The sequence below is a fragment of the Hyperolius riggenbachi genome, chromosome 9 (genome assembly GCF_040937935.1).
Source record: "Hyperolius riggenbachi isolate aHypRig1 chromosome 9, aHypRig1.pri, whole genome shotgun sequence".
NCBI classification, from domain to species: Eukaryota; Metazoa; Chordata; class Amphibia; order Anura; family Hyperoliidae; genus Hyperolius; species Hyperolius riggenbachi.
This window is the reverse complement of record NC_090654.1, coordinates 210,439,906-210,461,904: the sequence shown is the minus strand read 5'-3', so window position 1 is coordinate 210,461,904 and position 21,999 is coordinate 210,439,906. Positions and strand designations below refer to the sequence as shown.

Sequence of the window (21,999 nt, the reverse complement as noted above, 5' to 3'; positions counted from 1 at the left end):
AAAAATAAATATTGTTGCCATACATTGTACTAAGGACATAATCAAAACTTTGTAATGACCTGGACAAATGGGCAAAAATAGGTGTGGGTTTTATTTACAGTGTTTTATTTTGCAACTGTAATAGTTGTAAGCTGAGAATTTTTTTTTTAATTTCATTTCATTTAGCCATTTTAGCCTTTTGGATGTGACCGTCACATCCAAAAGGCTGCTTCTGTGCCCCTGCGTGCATGCCCGTGTGTTCCCCGTTAGCCCATTCATTGATCTAAGTCCCCGGTAGAAAGACAGACGGCTTCTTTGAGAAGCCGTGATCTTTCTGAAAAATAAAAAATTCCTGTCCTCTTTATACTTATTACAGCTGTGTTCAAAATTATTCACTGAAATTGAGTATTTTGACCAGTTTGATATTGAATTTGCATTTCAGTCATCTTGTTTACAATTAAATCAAAGAGGCACTTGTAAGTCAGACAAATATAACATAACATTTATAATGAAATAACCACAAATGTCTTTTCTGTGCTCACATCCTTATCAGTTTTTTTCAACCCCCAAGTGACATTCATTCTTAGTACTAAGGGTGATCGGAAGGAGCAAATTCCGATCCACCGGAATTTGCAGATTCCACTAGAGCTAAATTCCGTCACTATGAAAATTCCGCCGGATTTTTACGAAATTCCACGGAATTCCGGATTCCGGCGAAAAATTTTAAATAATCACAAATGGAACCTTGTGTATGCTATATAGTAGCCCATAAACCCTATTGGCTGTTCCCTTAGTCCTTTTTCTCCTTCCTCCCGTCTTCCTCCTTTCTCCTTCCTTTCTCCCCTCCTCCCTCACTCACTCCTCCCAAAGGGTCTTGTCTTCCAGGGAATTGTAGGATTTCAAAAGCCAGCTTACATACCTTGGTCGGGAATTGAACCCAGGTCTTGGTCGGGAATTGAACCCAGGTCTTGGCCGGGAATTGAACCCAGGTCTAGTGCTCGGTAGGTAGCTCTCTTCACCACTATACCACCACCAACACTACATGCTGAAGCCAGCCTAGCATGTACCATTATGATATATCCAAGAGAAAAATGAGTTTGCTTAGGGATTTGTAGGATTTCAAAAGCCAACTCACATACATTGGCCAGGCCAGGCCAGGAATTGAACCCAGGCCTACCGCTCTGTAGGCTGCTATCCTAACCATTATACAACCAACACAACACACTACAATGCTACATGCTGAAGCCAGCCTAGCATGTACCATTGTGATATATCCAAGAGGAATTCCGAAATTGCCTGTGAAATTCTGCCGGTATCCGTTGATGCTATTGAACTGAATTTTCGCCTTAAAACCATCAAGTCCTAGAGAGAGAGAGAGCTCATTTTTCTCTTTCACAATGGTACATGCTAGGCTGGCTTCAGCATGTAGCATTGTAGTGTGTTATGTTGGTGGTATAATGGTTAGGATAGCAGCCTACAGAGCGGTAGGCCTGGGTTCAATTCCTGGGTCTGGCCAATGTATGTGAGTTGGCTTTTGAAATCCTACAATTCCCTAAGCAAGCTCATTTTTCTCTTGGATATATCATAATGGTACATGCTAGGCTGGCTTCAGCATGTAGTGTTGGTGAAGAGAGCTACCTACCGAGCACTAGACCTGGGTTCAATTCCCGGCCAAGGTATGTAAGCTGGCTTTTGAAATCCTACAATAAATCCTACAATTCCCTGGAAGACAAGACCCTCCTCCCTCCTGGAGGAGGGAGTATATTGAGTAGAAATTAGGCAGAAAACAGTTGGGGGGGGGGGGGGGGGAATTAGAATTCTGTAAAATTCTGCGGAATTTTGTTTTGTCCTGTAGAAATTCCGAATTAGGGCTATAGCAATTCCGTTCCATCGCTTCGGAACCGAAATCATCAAATTCCATCCAGAATCACGGAATTTATAATTCTGTGGAATGCAGCGACCATCCCTACTTAGTACAACATCCTTTTCTAGCTATAACAACTTTTAAACGTGAAGCATAGCTTGACACAAGTGTCTTGCAGCGATCTACGGATATCTTAGCCCATTCTTCATGGGCAAAAGCCTCCAGTTCAGTCACATTCTTAGACTTGCGCGCTGCAACTGCTTTCTTTAAGTCCCACCAGAGGTTCGCAGTCACCAGACTTAAATCTGATTGAGATGGCCACTCCAAAATGTTCCAGCCTTTAATCTGCAACCATGCTCTAGTGGGCTTGGAGGTATGCTTGGGATCATTGTCCTGTTGAAAGATCCAACGTCTCCCAAGCCTCAGGTTTGTAACGGACTGCATCACATTTTCATCCAATATCTCCTGGTATTGAAGAGAATTCATGGTACTTTGCACACGCTATAGCATCCCTGTACCTGCAGAAGCAAAATAGCCCCAAATCATGATTGCCCCCCCCCCCCCGCCATGCTTCACAGTAGGCAAGGTGTTCTTTTCTTCATAGGCCTTGTTCTTCCTCCTCCAAACATAGCATTGATCCATGGGCCCAAACAGTTCTAATTTTATTTCATCAGTCCACAGAACACTATCCCAAAACTTTTGTGGTTTGTCCACATGACTTTTGGCATACTCCAGACGACTCTTCTTATTCTTTGGAGACAGCTGGTCACGACCGCACGGCCCGGGTCGGGCTCTCCTGCCTCTGCAGTCCGCACAGCCGCGAGTGCGTGGATCGGGGGAGTTGGCCCTAGAACTGCGCATCCGCGGCCAGCCCTGGCGGCCATATTGGCAGAGGCAGGAGAGCCCAACCCTGGCCGTGCGGTCGTGACTGGCCGAAGGGGCTATTGAGCGGCGGGGACCCGGCGAAACAGCACGGAGGGAGCGGATGGCGTCCTCCGTGTCTTTTAAAGAGATGCAGGTACTTAACTTTTTACATTTTTTTTTTTTTAATATGTTGGCCTTTGTAAGTCCTTTAAGAGTGGTAAGTCTTTAAGGGGTTGACTAATTGTGTCAATGAAGAAATAAAAAAAAGTAATACTGTATTACAAAAACAATTGATGTCATTTTAGTTGCATTTGGTTCTTTAAAAAGTCCTTGTAAGATTTCATTCTGAACACAATTACAAATGTACACTAAATTCCCTAAAACTCTTTACACAATGGGGGTTGAATAATTTTGAAAACAACTGTATATATTATAGTAAAACTACATCTACATACATTTGTTTATAAAATGAACACACATTATTACATTTAAAATTAACTGTTTACCTCCCACACCAAAAATTACCCAAATACATTTTTTTCTGAAAGAAAATTTACAATAAAAAAACCAAAACAAACAAACATAAATAGTTACCTAAGGGTCTGAACTTTTTTAATATGCATGTGGAAATGGTATATTATGAACATTTTTTTTTAAATTAAAGGCTTGTAAATAGTGATGGATGCAAAACTGAAAAAAGGCACCTTTATTTCCAAATAAAATATTGGCGCCATACGTTGTGATAGGGACATAATTTAAATGGCGTAATAACCAAGACGAATGGGCAAATAAAATACATAGGTTTTAATTATGGTAGCATGTATTATTTTAAAGCTGTAATGTCCTGAGAAATGATTTTTTTTCCATTTTTTCTTAATATTTCTGTTTAAAATGCATTTCGAAAAAAATAATTCTTAGCAAAATGTACCACCCAAAGAAAGCCTAATTGGTGGTGGAAAAAACAAGATATAGATCAATTCATTGAGATGAAGTTATCGGTGAATGAATGGGAGGTGAAAATTACTCAGATGCATAAGGTAAAAAACGACTGAAGGCTCAAGTGGTTAAAATGTGTAATAAAATAAAATTATTCTTAGCAAAAAGTACCACTCAAATAAAAGCCTAATTGGTGGTGAAAAAAACAATGTATAAATCATTTATAAGTGATAAGTAGTGATAAAGTTATTTCTAAACAAATGGACGCAGTGCTGAAATGTGAAAATTGCTTTGATTTTTTACAAGGAAACCCCTTAGAGATGAAATGGCTTAACCACTTGAGGACCCACCCTTTACCCCCCCTTAAGGACCAGCGCTGGTTTAGGTGATCTGTGCTGGGTGGGCTGTGCAGCCCCCAGCACAGATCAAATGGCACTCAGAGCGATCAGATCGCCCCCCTTTTTTCCCCACTAGGGGGATGATGTGCAGGGGGGGTCTGATCGCTCCTCCTGGCTGGCATTTTGCGGGGGGGGGCACCTCAAAGCCCCCCTCCGCGGCGAAATCCTCCCCCTCCCTCTCCTACCTGCTCCCCCGGGAGATCTGGGCTGCACAGGACGCTATCCGTCCTGTGCAGCCAGTGACAGGACGTCCCCTGTCACATGGAGGCGATCCCCGGCCGCTGATTGGCCGGGGATCGCCGATCTGCCTTACGGCGCTGCTGCGCAGCAGCGCCGTACAAATGTAAACAAAGCGGATTATTTCCGCTTGTGTTTACATCTAGCCTGCGAGCCGCCATCGGCGGCCCGCAGGCTATTCACGGAGCCCCCCGCCGTGAATTGACAGGAAGCAGCCGCTCGTACGAGCGGCTGCTTCCTGATTAATTAGGCTGCAGCTGGCGACGCAGTACTGCGTCGCTGGTCCTGCAGCTGCCACTTTGCCGACGCACGTTATGAGTGTGCGGTCGGCAAGTGGTTAAGGACACCTGACATGAGAGTGATATGGAGTTGGCCATGTTTGTTTCCTTTTAAACAGTAACAGTTGCCCGGCATTCCTGCTGATCTTTGGCTGCAATAGTATTTGAATCACACACCTGAAACAAGCATGGGGCTAATCTAGGCAGACTTCAGTCAGAAAAATCTGATCTACATGCTTGTTCAGGGTCTATTCAGACAGTCCTTAATTTTCTAAATGCGTCAATGTAGGCTGGAGCATCAGTAGACAAGAATGTTGGGCTCTAGTCACTGTAGCCTATTGCTGCAATGGGGTCCCTATGATGACTTGCCAAGGAGCCCTGTATTACCTGAAAACCCAATGGCACAAGAAGGCATTACTGAAATGACAGCATGCATAAAATACTCCAGTGAGGAATTAAAAGGTGTTTATGTTATGTATTAACATTGGAACACTTTGTCTAGTGCCAATGACACATTGTGCTGTCACAGCACAGGAAATAACAACTGAAGATGCAAGTTGCTGAAGAGCAAGGCTTCATTACATGAATAGCAACTACCTAATTGCTTCTAAGAGAATGATGGAAAGAACTTACCTGTCCGGTGTGTTCGGTTTCATCCTTATTAATGATATACATGAGGAAGAACCTGGAACAAGCACAGATATATTCACATGAATAGGAGATAAGGCATGTGGATTTATGAGCACTGCTAGTGGTTGTTGTTAATGAGCTCTGTATTGATATAGGAACATTTTTGCTAGATATGCTGCACAATCCATGCTGAAGAATTTCTTATTTTTGTTAAATGGTCCTAACATTTTGTCAGCCTGTTTTCTCACCACAAATCTTCCTGTATATCTCTGCTTTTGACAGCTGTTCTGATATTTTATAAAAAAAACTTAAATGGCTAAACAGAGTTAGTAGAATATAACGTTTTATGCCGTGAGAGGAGAGCAGCTTGCTAAACCACATACTAAAAATTACTTATTTAATTGTATTCATTGAATTCACCCTGCAGCAGGTAGGAACAATCCATCCTTCCAGGTAAGTGGAGGAACACTCACGGGAAACACAAAGGCAACTCCCCTTTGTGGTACTGAGCTCTTGTGTGAAATATTTGGTGGCAGGTGACAGTAGGAGTGACAGTCTGGCCACTCTAACCTCACAGCTCTATCTAGCAGCAGGATATGAGCAGGCTCCAAGGGATATTTGTAGATATCCTGTAGGAATTAACATCTGACACCTGTGGCCATACAGCGTCTGCTTGAAAAGGTCAGCTTTGTCTTAGATTTCATGTGAAATGTAAAAGTATACCTAAATTATTTTCATCAGTTATGTCTACACCTGCCTTTCCTTTCAGCTATCTAGAACATGCCGAAAGATATATTCTGTTCCCCACAACTCCCCCATCACCCCAATGACCTCAGCACCCCCACACATTTTAATCAGTTTCTCACCTTACTCAAATTTCAAAGATGAATACTAAAAACATCAAGGTGCAGTTACAAAAAGCATTGTGATGGCTTTTTAATTAAAAGAAAAGGGAGGAAAAAATTGTCTTCAGGGCAGCTGTCAGTGTGAAGCAGTTAAAAAAGCACTTAAACACCTCCTTTCTTGCTAAAAATTCAGAAGAGTAATTGTGTAAAAAAAAAAAAAAAAAGGACAAAATATTACTTTTTTTTTTAATACAACCATTTTTATTACTTGTGGATCCCTAATCAGGTCCAAGAGTGCCAGTGCTGTGGAAGTGCTTGCCTTGAAATGCTGCACTGACCCCAACCACTCCTACTGATCCCCCTTCACATCAGTGCTCTCCCATACCACCCTTTCCAGTGCACAATCCCACATCCAGGTAGTTTGATGAAGCCACCGGTTATTATCTCCCGGGATTACTATCTAAGTGATGCTTCAAAAGAAATCATTTTCTTGTAACATATGTTGTTTTCAAGGATACCAGAGCCCAAATGAATATGAGAAATGGGGGGAGCAGTCATGTATGCTGAGCTGTCCTGATGCTCAGCACTCCCCCGCTCTCTATTCTGCCTCTTCCGCTGCCTGTAATTGCCCTCCGGCACCCTCTTCTGGTTGGCCAGGTCGGGGATCACTGTTTGCCTGTGCGGGCCTGGCTGCACACATTCTAAAGTACACAACCACGTACCCGATGTTAGGCTATTACCTCCTTTTTTAGATCCTGATTTATTTTTAGGCAGGTGCAAAGAAAATGAAAGCAAAAGCAATGCAGCTGCTCAGAGCAAACACTCCTTGTTTATTTGACAGATGAACCAGGATTGTTTGCTCTCGAAAACTGCTCTACATTTACTCTTGTTTTCTGTGCGCCTATCTCGATAAATCAGTCTTTTTATGCTTCTACCACAGTCCGCAAGGCTTAGTGAGCCCCTTTTCCTTTATGTATATTGCACATTGCGGACCTCTACCAATTCTACATGGCACGCTTGTTACTAGGAAACTCGTACATGTGACTGGGGAACCTTCACTCACACTGCATCACAAAAGAGTCTACTTATACTTACAGGTAATTCGCTAGATTGTGCTCTTGCAAGGTATGCGTTTCAAAGCCATGCGGAGTCGTGTCAAAGTAATCATTTCCAATTCCGCAAATGAAACATTTTGTCTAAATAGAAAAACAAAATACATAATATAGTAGCATATAATGCAATTCACCCTACCAGAGTTTCTTTTATGTAGCCTCATCTTACGTTGCTGAAATCCCAAGTGCCTTTACAACTATGGCTCCTGGTTGGCATCTGTTCTGCCTTATACTTTCTGTACTGCTGACTGCCACATAAATAGATGGTAATTACTAAGCTACCATTATTATTAAATTTGTGCTCTGAAAATAATTAGAAATTATAATTGACAAACCTGCCAAAAGCAGTGCTAAGAGGTACAGATCAGTAGGCATCTCTGATGGGCATGGTGGGCAGTGCAGCCTCATTCAGTAAATATGGATGCCAATGCTACTGAGCAGACATTCTTTCTGCTGTGTTAAAAATCAGCCTGGCCAGCAGCAGTATGCCCTGATCTACACTGCATCTAATGGGAACAGGCCCTTCATTTTCTCAGGGATTTACACACTGTCAGTATAATATACGTTTTATGAATGCCATGTTGTGAACTCATCATTGCCTTTATGCATGCAAGTTCAGAATCTTCTCACCCTGGCTGTAGTCCTATACATGACTGATAGATCATACCAGATACATCCATATCTATTCAAAAGGCATACATACATGAATGTATAAGCACTGATGTTTCTTGTATTAGGAGGTAGGAACAAAAAGCTCATATCTGTGTGAAATTATTTGCATACATGCAGAACTCTCAGAGAAGGTGGGCATGCACCGGTTTTGATTTCTGCCTGCACAGTTATTTTCTCAGATTTTTCATCCATACCTCCATGTCTTCTCTCACTTGTTCTTGTTGGTCTCTCAGTTCTCCAAACGCATCAATGATCAAACCTGTCCAAGAACACAAGAACAGAATGAAGATTATGTGAACAGAAGGGGTATTGAAACCATCTTTATGGGACTATGCATCACACTGCACACTATGAGCCATGCTTAATATCATACACATTGTACCCTTCACACTGTCTAGAAAGGGGTCTTTCTTGCTGTGGGGGATAGAGAACTATACTGGCTACACTTAGTATGGATAGTAAGGAAGGGGTGCGTGTGTGCGCGTGTGTGTGTGTGTGTATTTCAACAATGAAAGCACTACTGCTGTTCATGGGAGCAGATGCTCTTTACAGTAGGGATGTCTGTAGCATCTAATACGATTTTAAAAGGAACCCGAGGTGTGAGACCTATGGAAGCTACCATATTTATTTCCTCTTAAACAATACCAGTTGTCTGGCAGTTCAGCTGATCTTTCTGGTCAGTAGTAGGGTCTAAATTAAACATCTGAAATATGCATGCTACAAGTCTTGTCAGATATGCCGTAGACAACTGATCTGCATGTTTGTTCAGGGTCTATGGCTTAAAGTATTAGAGGCAGAGAATCAGCAGGATAGCTGGGCAGCAATCTGCATTATTTAAAATGAAACATACATGTCAGCCACCATATCTCTTTCACCTCTGTTCACTTTAAGGCCAATAAAGGCAATAGGCAGCTGTTATCAATCAATTTTGGCAGCATATGTGCTCTGTCCAAAAATTAAAATTATAACCCAAACCACTCTAAGCCAGTGCTCATTCAGTAAGGAGACCTTGGGCAAGACTTCCTAACACTGCTACTACCTACTGAGCGCACCCTAGTGGCTGCAGCTCTGGGGCTTTGAGTATCCCAGGTGAAAAGTGCAATAAAAATGTTATTTGTCTTGTCATTGGTAGTGGCTGGATAGTGTACTGGACTGGACCTGTGTGTTGTCTTGATTCCAACAATAGTTACAATTGCTATATCATCAGTCCATGTCCATCACTATATCCTCCTGTGGTTTCCATCAGGGCCATTGCTAATTTGTTGCTTGAGGAAGGATCCCTTTGCATCTGAAAACAATTGGTGAGATCTTGGTTGGAACTACTGATGGAGTGGTTTAGTGCCAGTATTACCTGGATCATAAGTGTTGCCAAAATCAATCAATGTAATTGTCTTTTGCTGTTCAAGCTCCAGGTTGTACAAGATTCTATACCCTCTATATTGATTCTAATTCTGAGGTTGGACGTTTGTTGGAAGGTGGGGAACACACAGAACACAGGCGTTTCTTAAGAACAAAATTAGACTTACCTTGAATGATGGCCAGAAGGATGACAATAACAAAGAAGAAGAAAGTGATGTCAAATACAATACGATACATCTCGTAAGGATCACCAGCTGGATCTTCAATTTCATCTCCAATGCCACCTCCAGCTCTTACACCCACATACATGTGGAACAGATAACACTGCAAGGCGAAAACAGAGCACCATTTACATGATCAATAAAATAACTAACTCTGGGGGGATGTTAAGACTGTGAATTATCTTCATAGACTGTGAATTTACATAAATCACAGGATTCTGTACTTTACAAATGCACCATGAAAATTGGCTAATCTAATAAAGGAACTTATGGTGAGAGGGAAATTGCATAAATTTTACGGCATTACTAGAGGCTTCAGTAAAGTATAATAAAACCAGAATATCTATGTTAAATGTACAGTCCCTGTCATTTCAAGGAACCAGTCAACAGAACTGTTTTTATGGCAAGTATAGACCATGCCCCACCTGAGCCATTTCTCTGTCTACTCTATGGTCTTAAAGGATGTACACTCTAATTATCCAAGTCTACCAATGGAAAGGTTTAGGGGGTTGACTTATATTGGGCTTCTTTTACAGACATTGTGTTGCTGGTCCTGCAATACAATGAAGAAATGGATAACCTGCATTGAATTTGTTTTGACATATAAGGTAAACTGTTCTTGACAATATGTTATTGAATAAAGTCCATAGTGTTCAGGGGACACCAGGTTTGGAGACTACAGCATTTTCCCTTCATCTACCATGCCTGCAGTATTTTGTAGTTTAAAGGAAAAGCTGATATTGTGCAATCTTTTCTCACTGTAACCCCTTCTATTAGCAGCATGCATCTTTGTTTGTAGTGCGTTGGACATACCGTCATCATATCATCACACTTCATGTCTGGATCATCTTCATCCTCACTTTTGTTGTAAAATTTGCGGAAGAAGTTGAAGGCCACAACAGTGTAGAGGTAGACAACTACTGCCAGAAGACCAACTGTTAGCACCAACTGAGGAGATAAGACACAGTATGCTATTAACTCCAACTTAATGTGTAGCCTGGAATTCTGTGACAATATTGAAACGAGACAATGGGATCCAGTGCATAGCTTGTGCAAATAATGATATTAGCCACTACCGTCATTCGATATCAGGGACTCTGAGCAGAGCTGAGCAAAATGGAAAACTGAACTTATCTGGGGTTTCCTCAAGCCCCCCCCCCCCCCCCCCATAGCCCATGAGGTCTTTCAGCATCTTCTCGGTCATCTCCATTGTCCCACTGGCAGCTCCGTAAGCAGGGTGACCCGCTGGGAATTGTGCACAGTTCTGGCCAGGTTGCATTGCTTGTGCGGCCGCCAGCATGACAACGGAGGGTTGCCGAGGGACCTCATGGGCCATGGAGGGCTGGAGGAAGCCCCAGGTTACTTTAGTTTTCCAGTTTGCAGCTCTGCTCAGAGTCCCTTTAAAAAGTGCTATCCATTTATTTGAATAAACAGCGCTCAAGCGATGCAAATTTCTTTTATCGCATGTTCAATACCCATGTGAACCAACCCTAAGAGAAATTCAAATGGAACAGTTTTGGCCAGTGGGAGGAATCTGCAAGCCTTTTCATGCATGTAAAATGTAACACTGCATTGCTGTTAGCATTAAACTTTGCTGTTTGCTCTTAACAATTCACAAAAAGAGAAAACACATTTTAGGTGTTACCATTTACTGTTTGACCGAATACATTTTAGGATGGGAGTTTTCAGGAACACACAGCTCCATTCTTAGGACATGATGTGCTTGAGCAAGATAACTGATTGTTCTTGAAAGCTGTATATTCAGCTAGGCAATAGAAGATACTGCCTACACGGTTTTTCTATCTTGTATTATCTATGGCTTCTACTGACAATTCATGAGAAAGCCACCACAGTCATAAGCGACTAGAAACTGACAGAGAAACAGAAGGCAGTTTGCAGTCCTTCCCGGAAGAAGCAAAGTAGATGGCATTCAGAAGTGGAAGCTGCAGTCTTGCTAAAGTTACAAGCTTGTAGAATTGATTGTACAGCTTTACAAAGTCCATTTCATTTCCGTACAGAGTAGGAAGTACTGTACATTTGTCACCCTGACATGCTCTCTTTTCAAAAGTGCATGACCTGCATACAAGTAACAATACAAGTGGCAATAATTACTGATCCAATATAATACTACTGTCAGGGATGTTTTACAAGAAGCATACACGGTTTTATGGCTATCCATTTACAAATGACCTGCATAGTCCAGCCATTCATAAAGGATGGGTGACTAAGTGCACTGTATCAGAGTTTGAGCTGTGAAATAAGCAGCATTTAATTCAGTTGTCTGCAGCTAGGCGAAATTCTCTCTGGCATGAGTAATGTGAACACATTAGTGGATTTAGTGAGTCATGGACCATGCATGCCACTGCTGGAAACCAGGCCATGCTCCAGACCAAAGCCTTCATCTTTTTTTAATCTTTGTGCCTATTTTAGAAACACTACACTCAAATAGTAATGAGTGTCATACAGAAGATTAATTGCTAGTCTCAGATTTATTAGATTTTAAAAACGTGGTGACAGCCTCGGCTTACCTGTTTCCCATTATGGGTTACAGAGGAGAGAATGGTTCTTAAGGTCTTGAAGCCCATTGCGATATCCAGAAGATGAGCAGCAAAGAAGAAGTTGTTGTAGTGTCCGAGTATTGACATGGTTGTGTACCAGGCAAGATAAAGGAAGGACTGTAAATAAAGAGACATCCTGGTAATATCACATACAACTGAACCTTACATTCCCTAAGATGCCTGCATCTCCACTAACAATTTACTGAATACAAAGTACGAGGCACTTACGTTGTCAGTAAAGACCACTCCAAGTTTCCAAATATGGTACTTCATATCAATGGAACTCAACCTAAAGAGAACAGTAAAATGTTATATAAATAGAGTAGTCTATCATTCTTGACTTAGAGGAATAGTTTAAATGTGTGTGTGTGTGTTTTGTGCTTTTATTTTGGATGTTTGCTTATGCAAGTTCAGATTTTAGCATCGGTTTTCATAGTGTGCAGTAAACTGGATTAGCTTTTTAAATGAATTGAATATTAAAAGGACTAACACACAGATATGGTCTTACCCATATGCAAATCTGTTCTAACGCTAAACTAGCATGGGCATAAAGATATATAACTTTCCCATACATCCATTATGTATGTTATATATGTGTTTATGTATTTGGAACTAGCGGGTGCAGACCCTGCCGTGAATAAGTCCATATGTTTAGTACTAATGATGGTCAATGAGATTATCAATGAAATGCAAATTGTTTCGAGTTGATGCAGGATTATGCAAATTTGATATGCAAAGTTATGAAGCTTGAAAATGGACCAATGCAATTCCACCTTGGCAGGATTTGCGTGCTTCATTTTCAAGCTGCATAAATTTGCATACAGAATTAACATAATCCTGTATGACCTTGTTAAAATTTGCATATCACTGACCATCCCTAATTGGGACTCCCATGGGTCAATAAGGGTATGTGGTAGATTGAGAATATTATTGCAAGCTCACCCAACCTAGTATTCTTATCCCCTTGATGTATTCATGCGATTTAACAGTATAATTGTTGTATATCAACCTTAACTTTTACTTCTCATATTAAATGGCTAAGGACTAAATAGGGTAATTATTACCCAGTGTTTGCCTTTATGTTGATATATTTGTCCCGCCTAATCTGCGTGATTGTTATTAATTACCTGCTATGCCTACAAAAGTACTATTTTGTTTAAGGTGATCATTCATATTTTGTAGAGCTAAAGCTATGTGCAATGCATCTGACGGTTCCTAATTATATTATATTGTTGACAATATTGACAATATAACATTTGAATTGTACTGAAAGATGTATGTGGGTGGTGTTTTAAAAATGTAGATCCCTGTATAATTTTCTAAAGTGTTATTAATAAACTTAGGTACTTATTATATTTTCTTACAGGAATTCTTAATTATGAATTACACTTGGTCTGTATGATTATTCTGATCACTGCAGGGAGACAAAAAATAAAAATAAAAGACGCTTCAACAGATGAAAAGTTCACTTTCAAATGATATGGAGATTTCTTTCTAGAATGTCACCTCAAGGTCACCATTATGCAAACTGCTTAAATGTGGCTGATCCCAAGGCTAATGACTATATGTAAATTAGAGGCACATGTACATTGTAAGCTGTATGGGCAGTGACAGGAGCCAATATGTGTGCAGAGCTATGCTGACTTTTTCCACAGCTCAGGACTAATGAGCACTAAGGATGTGTGAGCAGGTACAGTATTGATGCACTGTACTCTACAGGCAATGTATTAACAATGACTTGCTGTATAAAGCTGAAACTCATAGGTATGCATACCATGATACGAGGGATCCCTCCTCAGTTTTGGTCTTTTCTACGGGACTGAAGTCCAGAGCATTTTTATCCAATCCAAGGAGTTCTGCAATTCTGTCTGCTCCATATAAGTCTCCATATTTGTTGATAACCTAAGCAATGCAACACAAGTTGACACCTGTTACAAGGTCATATTCTTTTCATACAGCACATACATTTTTTTTTTTTTTTTACTTTGGAAGATGCTTGCTTTAAAATGTCTGCCAACAAAGCTGTGCACATTGCTGGATATTATGAAATATAGGAGACGATGAGATGTCAGGTCTTGGTGATGTTGTAATAGACCAGCTAGCTCTGATAAGTTTTCCAAAGTACTCTATTACTTACCCTTTTGCCTCCTATAACTTGCATAATATGCCTAACATTAAGTTTCAACATTTCTCATAAGAAGGTTTTGATTTTTACAGCTGTTTAATTGGATGGAGAGCATTAATTAGGACTCTGTATTCTGATAGCCAAGTACCACTAGTATTTTACGTCGTAGCAAGATCAAGTAAGATTAGGGTTGGGGAATGGGTTAGCCACTTAACATCAGTCCCTAAATAATTTTAAGCAAAGATTAAAAATGCCCAAAGACATAAGTTAGGGTTAAAAATGGGTGAGCCCTGGAACCCACTACAAAACGCTACTGCTAATCGCAATCGCTAGCGTTTTGTAAGCAATTTCTTGAGCGTTTTTGGTAGCGATTTTAAAAAGTAAGGTTTTTGCCAGCGATTGTGTAGCGATTAGCATTTTTAATTCTGATTGGTCCTTTCAATTAATTTTTTTTACAGTGTGCAATAACTTTAAAATGCTAGCAAAATCGCTCTGTGCAGGTTTTGATGAGCGATTATGCCAGCGTTTATATACTTTACATTGCAGAAATGCTAACGCTAAAAATGCTGCATGTCCTGCGTTTTGCGATTTGGTAATCGCAATCACTCCATTGGAACTTGGCCCATCCATTAACATTAGCTGAGCGTTTATGGAAATCGCTAGCGGTTTGAATCGCTCCCTAAACGCTCATAAAATCACTCTAGTGGGTTCCAGTCCTAAAGGGGGGCAGGTATGTGTTATGTACGGAATCAGGCTACATAACTAGGTCAAGCTATTGCGTTGTTATATTTACTCCCAATATACCATTTCTATTATTCTTTACAACAGCACTCCCTGGAAAGCATATATACAAAGATGCCAACCTCCATTTTCCTTTGGACACTATTTTGGCTGTTGAGTAACTGCCGTTCATTAAGTGCTTTAGAAAATAAGAGAAACCCTAAAAATCCCCCATGAGGAAAGGGACTAGTCCTAAACAAGTCAGATTTTATTAGATTATTACTATCTACTATAAGTGACAGTGAAGAGAGTTCTTTATAGTGCATTTCACTCCATGGCAAATGTACATCTTATATGTATGCAATTAAACATTTATTTTTTAATAGTGGTCCTTTAAGGCTGGTTTCACACCAGGACGTTGAGTTTTAGGGGACGTTATGGTCGCATAACGTGCCCCTAACGTAACGCCTGGTGCTCCCTGCTTTGGACGTCAGAGTGAGCCGCGTTGTGCAGCTCACTCTGGCGTCCGTGATGCCATGATGCGCACTCTTGGACGCATGCGACATCACGTGGTCCCGCCGGGCGCCGGCCAATCGCCGCACAGAGCGGCCGCTCCAGGAAGTAAACACTGCATGTCACTGAGTGCAGTGAATATTAATTAGCCATGTGCCCGGCCGCTCTCCGCTCCTCCCCAACGTTACTGAGCACGTGCAAACAGTCTAACGTGGCTCTGCCGCTTACAAAGTACTGCATGCAGTACGTTATATTATGGCGCAGCGTTACACTGTATCGCAACGTGGGCACTGTGAACAGCCCATTGATTTTTCATTGCTGTGTGGTGGAGTGCGTTACAGGCTCCTCTAACGTGCGCCTGTAACGTCCCACTGTGAAACCAGCTTAAAGGATACCCGAACTGACCTGTGACATGATGAGATAGACATGTGTATGAACAGTGCCTAGCACACAAATAACTATGCTGTGTTCCTTTTTTTTCTTTCTCTGCCTGAAAGAGTTAAATATCATGTATGTAAGTGGCTGACTGTGTGACCCTTACTGATAAGAAATTTTAACCATAAAACACTTTCCTAGCAGAAAATGGCTTCTGACAGCAAGAAAGAGGTAAAAAAGGGAATTTCTTATCAGTGAGGGTCACAATGTAGTCACTTCCTGTCTGAGTCAGGACTGAGTCAGCTACTTACATACCTGATATTTCACTCTTTCAGGCAGAGAAAGAAAAAAAAGGAACACAGCATAGTTATTTGTGTGCTAGGCACTGTACATACACATGTCTATCTCATCATGTCACATACCAGTTCTGGTATCCTTTAAGAAAATGAAGAACTAAAAGCAGTGAACACATCATTGTCCCTGTGGAAAATAAGGTGGTGAACATCAAGAGTTTCTGTAGACACAGCTTACTGTGTCTACAGAAACTTTTGATGTAAATAGTATGTCCACAGAGACTCCTGCATCAGGCTGGATACCTGCAAGATAATCTGTGAATTAAGCATTGTATACAATGAACAGAGGCACCAAAAGTATAAAATTAGATTAAATGAGCTTAAAAACCAATTTAAATGGCAAAAATAAAGGAGGAAGTGGTGGTCTTACCTCCCTCAAGCAGACACGACAATGACTGCGATTCAGACAAACACATTTTTTAGAAACTCCCCAAAAATTTTTGCAACGCGTTTCGCAGGCTCAATCCCGCTTCATCAGGCAATACAGGGAGGAGTATCAAGCGATCTGCACAAGGATTCCAATTAAGCACCTCTGACTAGTGTCAAATGTATTTGACTGTCTGAATCGCAGTCGTTGTCGTGTCTGCTTGAGAGAGGTAAGACCACCACTTCCTCCTTCATTTTTGCCATTTAAGTTAGTTTTTAAGCTCACTTAATCTAATTTTATACTTTTGGCACCTCTGTTCATTGTATACAATTTCGAGTCCACCCTTGGTGGAGGGTTGCTACCCTTTTTTCCTGTCTACAGAGAGCGACTTCTTAATCCTGAGTGGGGTCAGGATAATCTCCCCACCTGCTTTTACAGTGGTTGCCTGCTGGTGACCCTGACTTGTGAGTATTTTAGCAATACGAATTTATTGCCACCTTATCCAGTACGTATTACACTATTGGGGCTCTTGGTGTTCCCTGTTTTTATGGGAATTAAAGGGGCACTACAGCGAAAAACTGTAAAATTTTAAATACGTGCAAACATATAGAAATAAGAAGTACATTTTTTTCCAGAGTAAAATGAGCCAAAAATTACTTTTCTCCTATAATGCTGTCACTTACAGTAGGCAGTAGAAATCTGACAGAAGTGACAGGTTTTGGACTAGTCCATCTATTCATAGGGGATTCTCAGAAATTGAGGGAGAGTTAGCGGGCACTCGGGGTAGGTAGGTCAAAAACACCCAGAACACTATGTGCTCAGGACAAATGTAGAGCAGCAAGTTCAACAAAAAAGTAGCATGAAGAAGATCCGGCACTATAGTGTTTAATACAGCAACAATAAGTAGACAGTGGCATAAAAAAGATGGTCATGATGAACATAGCAGAGCATAACATCCAAGCATAATGGCAAACAATGGCGGTGGTGCCAAAAAAAGTGTGTCTGACTTGGTACCTGGGTGTGGGTGGGAGGCAGCGGTGGTGGGTGCCAGAGGGTGCACGGCCCGACGACCGTTTCGCGTGGCTTACGCCAAGCTTTCTCTAAGGTGCAGGTGCAACAAATGCTGGAAGAGCGGCGGGGCATTTAAAGCGTGTTGGAAGAATACTTCCGGTCCGCCGCAGTTGGATCCGCCCCTACTGGAACTGCTGGCCAGAAATGGCCAGTCCCCAGCTGAGCATAGTGGAACGCATAAAGTGACGCATGCGCTGTCGCATGTACGCGTCAAGGTGACGTCCGCTCACGCTAGTTAGCTCGCAAGCGTCACTGGTGGGGGCGGGAACAATACCGCAAGGACAGTCGCGTGCACGCGTCAAGATGACGTGCGTGCACGCTAACTAATCCTAACCCACTTCAGCCTTTACGGCACACGGAGCTGCTGTGACGCGCTCAAATCGCGTGCCTGATAGAAACCATAACAACCTCGGTGTTGCCAAAACAGATGGAGACATCGAGGGGAGGCAACTAGTAGTGGATGCACTCCAAGTAGATGGGTGGACCATTTCCACCAAGGACTGAAGCACAATGCATAAATGCTGAGCTGCAGGGTATGGCAGAGCCAGGGAGGGGAAGAGGAGGATAACAAGTGATACCCAAGAAGAAAAGAGTGGAAGGTGGTGGGGTGAGAGTGGGGAATAACAAGGATGAAGAAGGGAAAAGAAGAGGGAAGGGGTGCTTGGATACACCAAGTAGAAGAGAGGCTGCAGATCGCAGAACGGCCACCAAGTGGAGAGAGACAGACAATCCCTCAAGCGGCCCATCCTCCTTAATAGAACAAATTTATTGATTCGTTGATTTAAATTTTAATTTAATATGATTCCGTTAAAAACCATCACATAATGTTGGTAAGAGGAACATAGATAAAAAAAAAAAAAAAAAAAAAATAGAGGAAAAGGAACCGCTGAAGGATTGTAAGGGCAACAAGAAGCGACCTAGGGAGAATGTACAGGGGTTCATAAAAGGAACACGAAGAACCCCTGGAAGAATGATCAGGGGTCAAGAAAACAGGCCAGATCCACATAGTCGTTAAGACCCAAGGAACCCATTGCATCAGTGCGTAGGATCCAATGCGCCTCTTGTCTGAGCAATAATTTTTTCCTGTCGCCTCCTCTACGGGGGGCATCACAGGACTCAATGCAAGCAAATGACAAGAGATTGGGATTGCTTTGGTGAACAGTTGACATGTGTTCAACAATCCTTGGGCACCCTTTGTTTTTGGGAAGCAAGCGTATGTGCTCCAGGATGCGTTCCTTCACCATCCTGGTGGTTTTGCCAATGTAGAATCTGTGGCATGGGCACCACAGAGCGTACACAACAAATTTAGTTCTACAGGTGGCAAAAAATGTGATGTTGTGTTGCACTGGGCCTAAAGTAAAAGACTTGCCAGTTCTCATGAACCGGCAGGCTTTACAGAAGCCGCATCTATGGTTGCCTATGGAAGCAAAATCGCTCAGCCAAGTGCGTTGTGGATGCTCGCGAAAATCACTATGCACCAAAAGATCACCAATAGTTGGTGCTTTCTTAAAGGTGATTAGGGGTTGAGGAGGTAGAATACTTTTAAGAGTCGGGTCTTCCAAGAGAAGAGACCAATTTCTACTGAAGGCCCATTTAATTTGATTGGCCATAGGGGAAAAGTCAAACGAGAAAACCCCTGACTGTTTAGTTGTGTTATCTCGCCTTCTCCTCTTGATAAGGTCTGGTCTTTCCTTAATAAGGGCCCTATTAATGGCCAGATCAAGATTTTTTGCTTCATATCCTCGAATGAGGAGTCTTTGTTTCAATTCTTCTGCCTGTTGGAGGAAGTCTTGAAGTGTGCTATTATTCCTGCGGAGTCGCAGGAATTGGCCGTAGGGGAGAGAGGTGATAACGTGCTGAGGGTGGTAGCTTTTGCTATGTAAGATGGTATTGGAGGAGGTAGGTTTACGATAACCCTTTGTAACAATTTTCCCATCTGAGATGGCCAGTTCCAGATCAAGAAAGCTGACCTTGTCAACTGACCATTCCATAGTGAAGAGCATGTTGACGTCATTACAGTTTAAATACTCCAAAAAGCCTTGCAAAAGTGGAATACCACCCGACCAAAAGATCAAGACATCGTCCACGTACCTGGACCACATCCTCAAAGCCGAGCGATAAGGATTATTGGGGGAATGAATGTAAAGTTCTTCCCATGCCCCTAAAAACAGGTTGGCATAGGTACAAGCGACCGGAGTCCCCATCGCTGTACCGGAGACCTGCTGGTACCAAGCGTCCCCAAATAAAAAGGCGTTATGGGAGAGAATGAATTCCAAACATTCGCACACAAACGCATTGTAAGAAGCATCCTTTGCAGTGTATCTGTCAAGGAACATCCTCACGGCACTGATACCATCAGCATGTGGGATTCTACTATAGAGGCTAGTGACATCAATGGTCACCAACAGGTCTCCCTCAAACCACGATGAGGACTCAAGGCCCTCCAGCACATCTATGGTGTCTCCAAGATGTGAGGGGACATGAAGAAGTAAAGGCCGGAGGATGTGGTCCAGGTACCTGGAAAGTCTCTCCGTGACCGCCCCCAGGCCTGAAACAATTGGTCGGCCTGGGGGATCGGTCAGGGATTTATGGATCTTAGGAAGGCAGTACCAGACGGGTTTAACTGGAAAAGCAGGGAGAAGGTTGTTAGCTAATGCATGAGTGAGGAAGCCTTGTTCGGCTCCTCTCCTCAACAGTGATCTCAGAGCAGAGTGGTACATTGTGGTAGGATCTTTTTTCAGTGGTTTGTAAATGGAAGTGTCAGACAGCTGTCTCTCAGCTTCCATTTTGTATCTCTCTGTAGACAAGATCACCACTGATCCTCCTTTGTCTGCTTTGCGAATAGTGAGGTCGGGACGTTTCCTCAACCACCGCAAAGCATTACTCTCTACCGGGGATAAGTTGGGGGCTGACATGGGGTAGAGTAGGGCCTTAATTTCATTATCAATTTGTTTTTCGAATTGGTCAATGCATGAGCCTGCTTGTGTCGGGAAAGGCATAATGGACCTACAAGGCCTGAACTTTGTGTCCTCAGTTACCGGTACATCAACCAGTGCTGATTCTACCAAAAGTTCGTTCAGAGCTGTAATTTCGCCAAGTTGAATTTCTTTCAATGAGCCTGTAGGGCTAAACCCTAGAGTTCCTACAGAAGTTAGATCAACTTTTTCAGAACTTCTCAGTAATAGCGTATCTTCTGTATTCATTTTCCCGAAGTGATGTTGCATATTGAGTTTCCTCACTCCTTTATAGAGGTCGACCTTGAAACGGGAGTAGTCAAATTGTTGTGTCAAGGAGAAACTTAGGCCCTTATTAAGGAGGCTCTCGACTCCATCAGGTAGATCAACTGTTGTCAAATTAATTACATTAGTTTTGATGTTGGAAGGCATTTCGATTAATGGATCGTTTTCCTCTTCTTGCCCCTGCCTCTTGGTTTGTCTTCCCAGGAAACTCTTTTGTTTCTTTCTCCCTCTTCCTCGTCTGGTGCGCCGCCTAAAGGGGCACCTGAAGGGTTTGCTGGAGGCTGCTTCTTGGGGTTACGTTTGGGACGCGGTTTAGGTACGTCCTCTCCGCTGGATTCAGAGTCTGTGGTCCAATATCCCCTAGGTTTTTTAGGTGTATTGGGTTTACCTCTAGGGCCGAGGCCAAGGGGCTGTGCCCATGAAAAGACTCTCCCAAATTTGTAATCTTCTTTGTCACGGAGAAGTTTGTGCAATTTCCGTGCTTTGATATTATCTTGTACTGTTGCTAATTTCTTATCAATTTTGTCAATTGAATCTTTAAATTGCTTCTCGGTCACTAATTTCTTGAATTCCGCTTTATTCTCTGCGATTGCACTTGTCAACAGATCTAATTCGACTTTGCTTCTATTTAGAACAATATCTTGTAGGCGGGCTGCATGCTCCAAAAATTCTTGCTTCCAAGTCTCAACGAATTTCGGGTCCTGCCTATATTCAGACGGTTCCTGGTACCTCCTGAAACCCCTGGCCACCAATTGCTCTCCCTTATATCTCTCCAACGTGGTGACCGTCCAAAAAACGCCCACCTCTCTCTCACATAGCCTCCTCAGATTTTGTTCCAGCACCTTGGCACCCACTGTGTTATTAGAACCGCTTGACCCTCCAGAGTTTGTGAAAAAACTGGTAAGGTCAGACCTCCCAGCTGTTACGTGGTCACCGTGGACCGAAGCTGACTGATCAGCAATGTCCAAATCTTCGAGAGGGATGTCCTCTTCAGTATCGGACATATCCGGTGCTCACGCCGAAAGGCAAAAGTCAATGCAAAAATTGAGGGAGAGTTAGCGGGCACTCGGGGTAGGTAGGTCAAAAACACCCAGAACACTATGTGCTCAGGACAAATGTAGAGCAGCAAGTTCAACAAAAAAGTAGCATGAAGAAGATCCGGCACTATAGTGTTTAATACAGCAACAATAAGTAGACAGTGGCATAAAAAAGATGGTCATGATGAACATAGCAGAGCATAACATCCAAGCATAATGGCAAACAATGGCGGTGGTGCCAAAAAA

General features: G+C 42.3%; 1 protein-coding gene across 12 annotated transcripts in view; it reads right to left on the bottom strand.

Annotated features, from left to right (window-relative positions):
• The window catches only part of RYR3 (ryanodine receptor 3), a 1,134,733-nt gene that overhangs the window by 17,291 nt on the left and 1,095,443 nt on the right, over positions 1-21,999 (bottom strand). For all 12 annotated transcript variants that reach the window (XM_068253938.1, XM_068253930.1, XM_068253931.1 and 9 more), the window contains 8 exons: positions 13,728-13,855; positions 12,182-12,242; positions 11,924-12,070; positions 10,209-10,343; positions 9,342-9,498; positions 8,010-8,074; positions 7,127-7,227; positions 5,190-5,241 (listed from right to left, as the gene is read on the bottom strand). In XM_068253938.1, coding sequence (XP_068110039.1) covers positions 5,190-5,241; positions 7,127-7,227; positions 8,010-8,074; positions 9,342-9,498; positions 10,209-10,343; positions 11,924-12,070; positions 12,182-12,242; positions 13,728-13,855 — 846 coding nt within the window. The remainder of the gene's footprint in view (positions 1-5,189; positions 5,242-7,126; positions 7,228-8,009; positions 8,075-9,341; positions 9,499-10,208; positions 10,344-11,923; positions 12,071-12,181; positions 12,243-13,727; positions 13,856-21,999) is intronic.